The 9,972-nt window shown below is 30.1% G+C and overlaps 1 protein-coding gene across 1 annotated transcript in view; it reads left to right on the top strand.

The window, feature by feature from the left end:
• Positions 1-4,658, top strand: part of LOC108912728 (UDP-glucuronosyltransferase 2B7) — a 26,373-nt gene extending 21,715 nt beyond the window's left edge. The window contains exons 3-4 of the mRNA XM_018718053.2: positions 3,736-3,958; positions 4,115-4,658. Coding sequence (XP_018573569.1) covers positions 3,736-3,958; positions 4,115-4,409 — 518 coding nt within the window. The 3' untranslated portion in view covers positions 4,410-4,658. The remainder of the gene's footprint in view (positions 1-3,735; positions 3,959-4,114) is intronic.
• Positions 4,659-9,972: the final 5,314 nt, after the last annotated feature.

The raw sequence follows: 9,972 nt of genomic DNA, 5'->3' as shown, positions 1-9,972 counted from the left end.
ACTTACCAGAAAGCAAAATTCAGTAATTTTTAAACGCACAAGTACAAAACAAACTACAACATATGCTTAAAATGTCAACGACATCTTCTAATCAAACGGAAATAGTGGTACGCAAAAAACACTCCAACACGGTCGATTCCAGATATCAACGAATTGCGTATTGGTGGTTGCTGGACACCTTATACCTTGTGTTAATAAACCGCCGCGCCGTTGTCACTTCGCCCAATATGAATTTTAAATTTATTACAACGCTAATAATTTTTTAGAATTAAGCAAGTTTAAAAAAACGATGTATTTCATGGTATTCTATGAGCGCAGTTGTCAATATCCCTTAATTAATCGAACTTTTGTATGTACATCAAGTTGGAGATTTTGATAATTTTTTTCTCGGAAATATTTGCGTTTAGGACCCATATCATATAAATAAGTTTTTTATTGTTTTTTTTTTTAATGTATTCTATCGTCTGTCAAAATTAAGGCAATCAAACTTCTAACACCCTGTAGAAGAGACTTGTCCCTGCGATTACAAAAGTTCTAAACTATGAAAATTATTTTACTCTTCGAATTTTTTTTCAGCACTTCAAAATTTATTAAAAATTATAGGTCTAACCTACAAACCAAAAAAAAAATTTGTTGGCCAGTGTTATTGAATAAATCTACTATCTAGGAACTAAAGAAATTTTCGTCTGTATTGCATCTAGCGCTGAATAAAAATTATAATAATAGATTTACTTTACACATGATTTCACTTAATCGTTACATTATTCTCACATTTTTTTCTTTAAAAAAATATTTACTACAAACTAGTGCAGAAAGATCCGCCTTCTCATGACTTGATTCTTTTAATTTAACAATTGATGCATAATAGTATCAAAAACTCTGACGTACAAAACATGTTGCAGTGTTTAAAGAAATGTACAAATTTTATTACCTGCTCTTATACTTGATAAAAGAACGGTGATACCAGTAATTGCTTTGTTCAAAACCATGGCACCTAAAAAGTGTGTTCCCGTTCATATTCTCTCTATTTTTAAATAAAAACATATAAAGGCGAAATCGCCAGACATATTTATTCATTACAATTTTGTTTTCACTTTCGAATTTTTTTCAGGACCTCAAAGACTTTATGGACAATGCCAAGGAAGGATTCATTTATTTTAGTCTCGGTAGCAACGTAAGGAGCAAGGAGCTCAATCATGACACTCTGACAGCCATTGTACAAGCGTTCAAGGAGATACCTTACAAGGTTGTTTGGAAATTCGAAGGCGATGATCTACCCGGAAAACCCGATAATGTGAAATTGGTTCGGTGGGCGCCTCAGCAAATTGTATTGAGTAAGCATCAATTTTTAAAAAGTTTATTTGAATTCAACACAAAATTTCCACTTCTAAACTTAAATTGTGACTTTTGATATCTTACTTTTTACTTTTATGATTTAATTGAGTATTTTTATTTTGCTAGGAAGAAAAACAAATTTTAAATAAATGACCCGTGTATCAAAATGATCAGTTTAGGGATTGAATTTATATTATTTAGTTTTGTCTAATCATAAATAGCTCACACCGAGAAAGTAGATAATTTACGATTATAATATAATTGTTAAAGTGTCGAAACCTCTCAATTTTCGTTCCCAAAACTGTAATCAAAATAACAACATATGAGTTTGGTTTGCTTAACTATCGGGGTGTATTGGAAAATGTTTATTATATATTTTTTTTGACAACTAATATTGAATTGAAATTAACAGAATTTTTTTATTTTTTCATTGTTTTGTAATTGTGATTAAGTGGGACGATGCAGAGTCGATCTAAGTTTCGCGTAATAATTCTTGATTAATTTTCTGAAGCACATGGCACTTTATACTTTATACTGACTTTCATGTAATCCATTGCCCCTTTGGAGGAACCCACTTATTTCAGAAAGATCCTGTATATCAACTTGTAATCTGTTGCTATTAAAATTCAGTTTTTCTTGTTTTCTTCATTATTTTCGTTATTGCATTATTATCGGGGTGTATTGGAAAATGTTTATTATCTTTTTTTTGACAACTAATATTGAATTGAAATTAACAGAATTTTTTATTTTATCATTGTTTTGTAATTGTGATTAAGTGGGACGATGCAGAGTCGATCTAAGTTTCGAGTAATAATTCTTGATTAATTTTCTGGAACACATGGCACTTTATACTTTATACTGACTTTCATGTAATCCATTGCCCCTTTGGAGGAACCCACTGATTTCAGAAACATCCTGTATATCACCTTGTAATCTGTTGCTATTAGAATTCAGTTTTTCTTGTTTTCTTCATTATTTTCGTTATTGCTAAACAATTAATATTTTAGTAAATGCCTTGTTCAAAAATGTAATAATTAATAATTGAGTATAATCCACTAAAAAACTGTCACATTTGACAGTTATTTTGATAACAAAACAGAGAAGTGTTTGTAATGTTTGTAATGTAATGTTTGTAATCATAACTTGTCATGTGTTGTAATGTTTTAATGGTAATCGTGAACAATCTCAATGAGAGAAATTTGTGGTTAAGAGAGTACATAAACATGAACTAAACTAGAGACAAATGCCAACAGTACATTTTCAATACAAAATTATTTGAATAATCATGTGGATAGTATATATAAGTTTACTTTAATTTCTATATCTCTGTTTGCAAGACGTATTTAGCTGACTGATGTGATTTTAGAAAGAGACATTGCTTACCAAATAGAGGTCATAACAATCGCTATCAAAAAGTGCAAAGATTTGTGCCATTAAAAAAGTACATGCTGTTACAGATATCATGACCAAATAAAAGTAGATAACAAGCCTGTAACAATTATCATTTACATCATTATTGAATAGTTTTATATGGCATATTTGGAATAATCTATTGATGCAGAGTACAGTATAGGTAATAATCAACATATTACAATAATTGTTCAGCGGATATTAAACCCTTATTTAAATATTTAAAAGACATAAATTAGAATCGGAAAAAAGTCAATGTTGCTGCATTCAATCCTAATAACGCATATTTATTCTATAAATTAAATAATTCAAACATTAATATTTTAAATGACAGGTACAACTTTAGCTACATAATTATTACACAAAGCCAGTAATTTTATACTGTAATTAATATAATACCATATTATTATCATAAGTACGCATAAAATTAAATATTTAATTTTTTTACACTGTTTCGCAAAAAAATTGTCGATCGATTACAAATGCAGAAAAATAATAATAAATGTATCTAACAAAATATTTTTATTAATGTAATTCTTTAATGCACAAATACATTCTGTAATAAATATTTTTTGGAGCTAGGGGGGGAGGGGCAGGTTTGAAATGAAATGAATTTTCTTCCATAACTATTGGCCATCTTGAAGCAGTTATGATAATCCAGTTGGTATTAAACGACATCCTGTGATTTTTTTGCTACATATAGTCTTAATCAGCATCACCTTAAACTAAAGTATCTCAAATTTTATCACTTTAAATTGACTATCTTCAGGAAATTTCGTTATATAAAAATGTGTTCAGCATTATAAATTGTCGAAATCTATTGTGATAGTAAGTTATCAAAATATGTAACCATTTTGAATAGCAACTGACTAGAAATTTGAATTGTAGAAAACGTCCGTTGTAAAAAAGATAAACTCTGTATAGGTCGAAAATAAGAAAACTGATAGATGTAATTATTTCTGTATTTCTAATATGAATTAACTATTCCAGAACATCCAAATATAAAACTATTCATCACTCAAGGAGGTCTTCAGTCGATGGAAGAAGCAGTTTACAGTAAGGTGCCGATGGTAGTGATTCCATTTTTCTTTGATCAGTTCAAGAACGCAAGACTGATGGAAATCAAACATATTGGTAAAACAATTGGCCGGAAACCATCAGTAAAGAAGGATGAGTTAAAAAATGCCATAATAGAAGTCATCACAGATCCAAAGTAAGTATATACGAGGTAATGTTGATAAGGTTTGATCAAAAAGTAACGAGAATTGTTAATTTTGTCAGAAGGTATTTATTTATTTATAATCAAAGATGTTTAGAAGGCACACTAGTGTCTGATGGTGTAAGTAAAATATTACCTTTTCTTTTGCAGGTATATCAATTCAGTCAGACGTCTAGGAAGACTATCCAAAGACGTTCCTATGACTGGTCTGGAGAAGGCTATCTGGTGGACCGAATACATCATTAGAAACAAGGGAGCAAAGCATTTAAGAAATCCAGCATCAGATATACCCTTTTATCAGTATTTCCTCTTAGATGTTATAAGTTTCATAATAGTAGTCACGTTTTGTATTCTGATAGTTTTATGCATATTCGTGAAGAAAAGTGTTCAAGTTGTCAGAGGTATTTTACGTACCATGACGACAAAGTCAAAAAAATTAGAGTAGGAATAAATTATTTATGTTTGACTCTTTAGAAACACGTTCCTGGTGAGAGTATTATTGCAATTTTTGCGTCTCATACGATATATTTGATTTAGAAATAAATTTGAGATAGTTTAGTTGACCTTTTATAACTATTGTATACTTACCCTTTGTTCCTTAATTTAATACTTTCATTTTTATTTCTGTTACATTTATTTGGTCATAATAGTAATAAGGATTGGTCTTTTTTCATTAAAAAAATGATTGAGAAAACTCCGCACAGTGCTTTCCTTTTCTGGGTCATAATGAATAAATATAACCTTTAAAAGATTTACATTTGACATCATAATAACTTTGTCAAACTGTTAATCATAGAGTCTGAAATTCCTCTTATGTTATTTTTCATTTTGGGAGTCTGGTTTTCAAGATAAAGATTAAGACAATAACTTTTTTGAGATATTTAACTGATATTTTTAATAGAATTATGTCTTATGCCGGTATACGTTTTGTATGCAGGTATAATTTTGTGTGTTTCAATTAAATAAAATGTCTCAAATTAAATGGTACTTTCCTCTTTAAACGGGTTTATCTCAAAAAATATCTATTTTATGGATATTCAACAAGTATACCTTTTTTACGTAAAATACCATAAATTTTTATAAAATGAGGGAAAATTTGGGATATAGTGGGACAAAAATTTTTTTTCTAGAAATTTTGATGGGGGTGCTTTGCCCCCGGGCCCCCATAATCATTATCTAGGATTTCATATTATCATCCAAAACAGCTTCAAAAATTATAGATCCAGCCAAAATTTATTGAAAAATACAAAAGTTACAGCAAAAAAACCATTTTTAATTCTCAACTTCAAAAGCTAATTATTCTACAGGGTGAGCCCGGAGGAAAAAATTGTATATGAACTTGTGACATTATTTTCTCATTATCTATCCATATCCGAGAGATTGCCCACCATTTCCGGGACACCCTGTATATTATATCGCTCGTTTTTTATATTTACCTTTTTCACTCTTACAAAATTTTTATTTAGAGCTTCGTTTTTGAAGTATTACAACATGTTTGGATATGTAACCGGAATGTTTTTGTTTATGTTACGCATAAGGCACGATATTCTTAAAGAAATGTTCGTTTATTTTGAAATATCATCGACTTTGATAATAGTTTTTTCTTAATTTACTTAATCTAAATTATATTTATTTAAAATTGAATCTTTTAGTTGCCTACATTCAACATTCCAATATTAGAACTCAGAAAACAGGACAACCTTAGGAATTAATATTAAAAATTGAAAGTTCAAAATGTTTGTTCACATTCTAACTCAAGGAAATTAGACGAAAAAAGGAGGAAACCTCGACAAAATTCCCTCCAAGCTGAATTTTTGCACATCCGTTCTTCGAGATGTCTCAAATCCAAATCCGCAAAAATCTCAAGATATTGAAATTATTTGCATATATCTCGCGTTCTATTTATTGGAGATAAGGTGAAAGTCGTAGAAAATTAAATTCAAAGTTTCAAAAACAAGGTTCTTCACGAATATCTCGCGCCCAATGCTTTGTACAGGGATAAAGTTGAAACTTTGACCTTGAATATCTCGAATAGAGCAAGGGACCAATCTTGTAGATAATTAAATTCTCTTATGGATGTCCGATGCGTAGAATGCGAAATATTTTCAAAAAACTTTGATCTTTAATCTTTTTGGTAGCCATGTTGTGGTTTTTGTGATTTGGGTTTGGGACACCTTAAAAAGCGACTGTGCATAAAATCAGCTTGGAGGGATTTTTTTCGAGGTGAAATGTTATTTCTTGGGCTATTAGCAATTGTAAGCTTGGGTTTCATTATTGAAAAAGATCCAGATATGCTGGAAAATGTATAGTTCGATCTTTTGAAATTCATTTTCACAATGATCAAACTTTTGTAAAGGCAAATAAATAACGTATAAGTTTTACAAAACATTGACTGCAAAGCTACTTTGACTATTAAACGTTAAGAAGAAAGTTAGTTTACCGCTAAAGAGAAACCGGAAAATTAAAAAACAGAAAACCTTTCTCGATATCACATTTTCGAAGAAGTTGCGATATCTTGTAATAGTCCAATTAAATGTGCCTTTAAATCACAATTTGGTCAACTTGCCTGAATTTTTAATATAAGTTAGTTTGAGGTATATAATAACAATAAGTGACAGTAATTTTTTTTCAACCCCCGGCTACAGTGGCTCTATACAAGACAGTGGCGACAATAGCGACTAAACCCCGCCCATCTGCCATGTTGCATCCAATGTCAAATTAAAAGTAACTTTTATTAAAAATAAATTAAGGACAGGAGTATTTTTCTTATAAATTTTATGCACAGATCTTAAGCAAATAACTCATTTGGAAAGTGATTTTAAATAATGAATGAATATAGAATCTACTTGTGCAATAGGGGAGGATAAATATATAATAGTAGCAACTGGTAGTTTTTATTTTCTAGGTAAATTTTGGTTCTTCTATGTTAGCAGGAAACTTAACTTCCTCATAAGTAGGTGTTATATTTTGTGTTACGGTGTGCAAAAAACCTGAAAGAAATTCACGGTCGTCGTCCTTATAGAACCTTCTGCAAACATTATAACTATCCCTTAACACAGAATACCCAATATAGTATCACTAATAATCACCAAAATTAAAATAAAACAATACAAATATTGAATAACACCAAGAACGCTCTTGACACATGACACATCACAGATGAATTTGACTCTGGATGCAACATGGCAGCTAAAATCATGTGGACCAGTTAAAAATGATACACTCTATCGTCGCCACTGTCTTGTATAGAGTAACTGTACCCCCGGCTAAGGTTGAAAAAAGATAAAATAAAGGAGTTTTTCCAGATAATTCAAAAGGGGTAAGAGCTATAAAAAAAAGTTTCTTATAAAAGTTGTAGAACATAAAATTCTTTATAAAAATGGTATATGGACTTTTTCTTGTACTGTTAATATTAACAGAGTTAGGGTGGCTAGAAGTTGAAGGATAAATACAGAAATTTAAAAAATCATAACAAGCAGAAAAATGAATTAATTTTATAATTTTTTTTTCAATCTACTCTAAAAAATGTAAGCTTTTTTTTCAGAAAAATAGATATATTTTTTAATTTTTAATAAAAAAGTTATAACAGTTTCCATTTTTTAATCGTTAATTTTTATCATTTAACACTAATACAATTTTTTTTCTATGCCAATCGATTGATTATTTAAAATAATGAAAAGTTGCTTTAGAAATTTTGTTTTACCATAATAATAAAGATAAAAAAACACGTTCGTTTTGTGAAATTGTTATAACTTTATTATTAAAAATTAAAAAATATGTCTATTTCTCTGAAAAGATAGTTTACATATTTTAGAGTAGACTGAAAAAAAAAAATTTTTGAAATGCATTAATTTTTCTGCATGTTACGATTTTTTAAATTTCTGAAATCTTCCCTTAACTTCTAGTCTCCCGAACGCTGTTAATTTTAATAGTACAAGGAAAAGTCAATAGACTATTTCTATGTTTAATTTTTTACTGTACAATTTTTATAAGAAACTTTTTTTCTATCTCTTACCCTTTTTGAGTTATATTGAAAAGGCCTTTTATTTTGTCTTTTTTCACCTCTGATATATCTCAAACTAACTTATATCAAAAGTTCAGGCAATTTGACCAAAATTGCGATTTAAAGGCCCATTCAATTGGACTATATACCAAGGCCTAAACCAAAATTTTATAGGAATGAAAAACGTACAGATAGGTCCGGTCCAAAAAACAATACATTCAAATCACAGGTGTGTGTAAAGAAAATTAGATAGGGCAAGGAACAATATAACCCCTTCTTTTTTCATTTCCGCTTTGATTTCTTTTATCAAAATTACACAAAAGTTGTGTAGGATAAAAATAAAGGTAAATTTTCAATCAAACACGCTGTGTCATGAAAACGAGCAATTACAGTCAATACGATATTTGTTGAGAAGACCCCTGTATCACTTTCTTGGAATTAACTGTATTGGACACCTAAGTTTGAAAGACATTGGCGGCGTGGCGTTCACCGTAGCAGATTGCAGTGCATACTGCAGTTACTTTATTCGCTTATTTTTTCTTGAAAACTGAAAATATTTGTCCTATTATCGTCTGAGACATCACTGGTTAATATCTTGACCTACTTTTTTGTAACACTGCATATAAATAATGTTAAGTGTTTCATTATATTAAATTGAAAAACATCAAGTAATAACTACTTTACCAGCAACTCATTTTTTTCTCTCGTTTTCCTGATATTATTAACGGGTTTAGTAAATATATAATATTTCACACACCACATTGCGCTCGAGGCTCTTAAATATTTTATAGTCGCTTATTTATTCACCTATATTTGTTGCGTGTGGCATTATAGCAGTATTAATGGTAATCGTAAGATATGTGAAAATTTATTTTCTTTGGCGGGATTTTTTGCATTACTAATGATACGTTTTCCGACATATTTAAATGTACTTGATTGCCTGCTGTGTTATAAATAACCGAGACATTTTATTTTGACCTTTATCTCTTCGGTGGAAAGAAGAAAGCCCATGCCCAGACATTCAAGTGCAATTAATGCAATCGGACGCGTCGACTTACGTAACCCGCTCCATAAAAATATTTATGCTTTTGTCTCGATGTCGTCAAGAAATTGTTTCTCACGTATGATAAACCACGTCAACTTTGTAGACAGGTAAATCATGTACTTGAAATCCTGTTTTCGCCTCATTACGAGTAAGATTTGTTTTATAGGGTCACCTTTTGAATTCTTGGTTATTTGTTCTTAATAAATTATGGTGTCACTTAAAATGTCTCGGGTCTCTTGTTACTATTTCGCTGTCAGAAATGTTTGGAATGCACTGAAATATTTCAAATTAACTTTAAAAATATGTGATAATGATGAAAAACATATTTGGTTGTGGGTGAAGCATAAGACATTTTGTAAATTATATATCATTCACAGTCAAAATATAGCAAGGATCAGACTATATGTTGGTCAATGAGAATTATTTACAGAAGCACTGTGGAAAATTATCAGTGAAACCAAAGCTGAACCTGTAGTGGTATGTATATATATAAAAAAAATGTGATGAAAATCAATATTTGTTGTGCCTATAAAATTGGAGAGAACTGTTTAGTAGATGTGACAAACCAGATATCACAAAAGAAACCATCTTATGTATGGATATTTTTTTTAATTACGCCATAATGGATATTTAGTGACATGTGGTTGGCAACATTGCGTTGCGGATAACCTCCTCTGAACCGCATGTTCTTGAATTGTTGATTTATCATCTAGTTTTCATGATATTGTTATTTGAGTGCAACGTGTTTAAATGTTATTGACGATTTTTGAAATGTGCAATTTTCTGGACCAACAATGCAATGTAAAATTTTGCGTGAAACAGAGGAAAACTATCACGGAATCATTTGAACTTTTGAAACAAGTTTACGGAGATGATGCGCAATGTTACGAATGGTTTTCTCGATTTAAAAGTGGTCGTCAGTCAATTGAAGACATTCCTCGACCAGAAAGGCCTTCGACT

This window comes from Anoplophora glabripennis, unplaced genomic scaffold (assembly GCF_000390285.2).
Source record: "Anoplophora glabripennis isolate ALB-LARVAE unplaced genomic scaffold, Agla_2.0 scaffold63, whole genome shotgun sequence".
In the NCBI taxonomy this organism is placed as follows: domain Eukaryota; kingdom Metazoa; phylum Arthropoda; class Insecta; order Coleoptera; family Cerambycidae; genus Anoplophora; species Anoplophora glabripennis.
The sequence above is the reverse complement of the archived record's forward strand: the minus strand, read 5'-3'. Positions and strand labels throughout refer to the sequence as shown.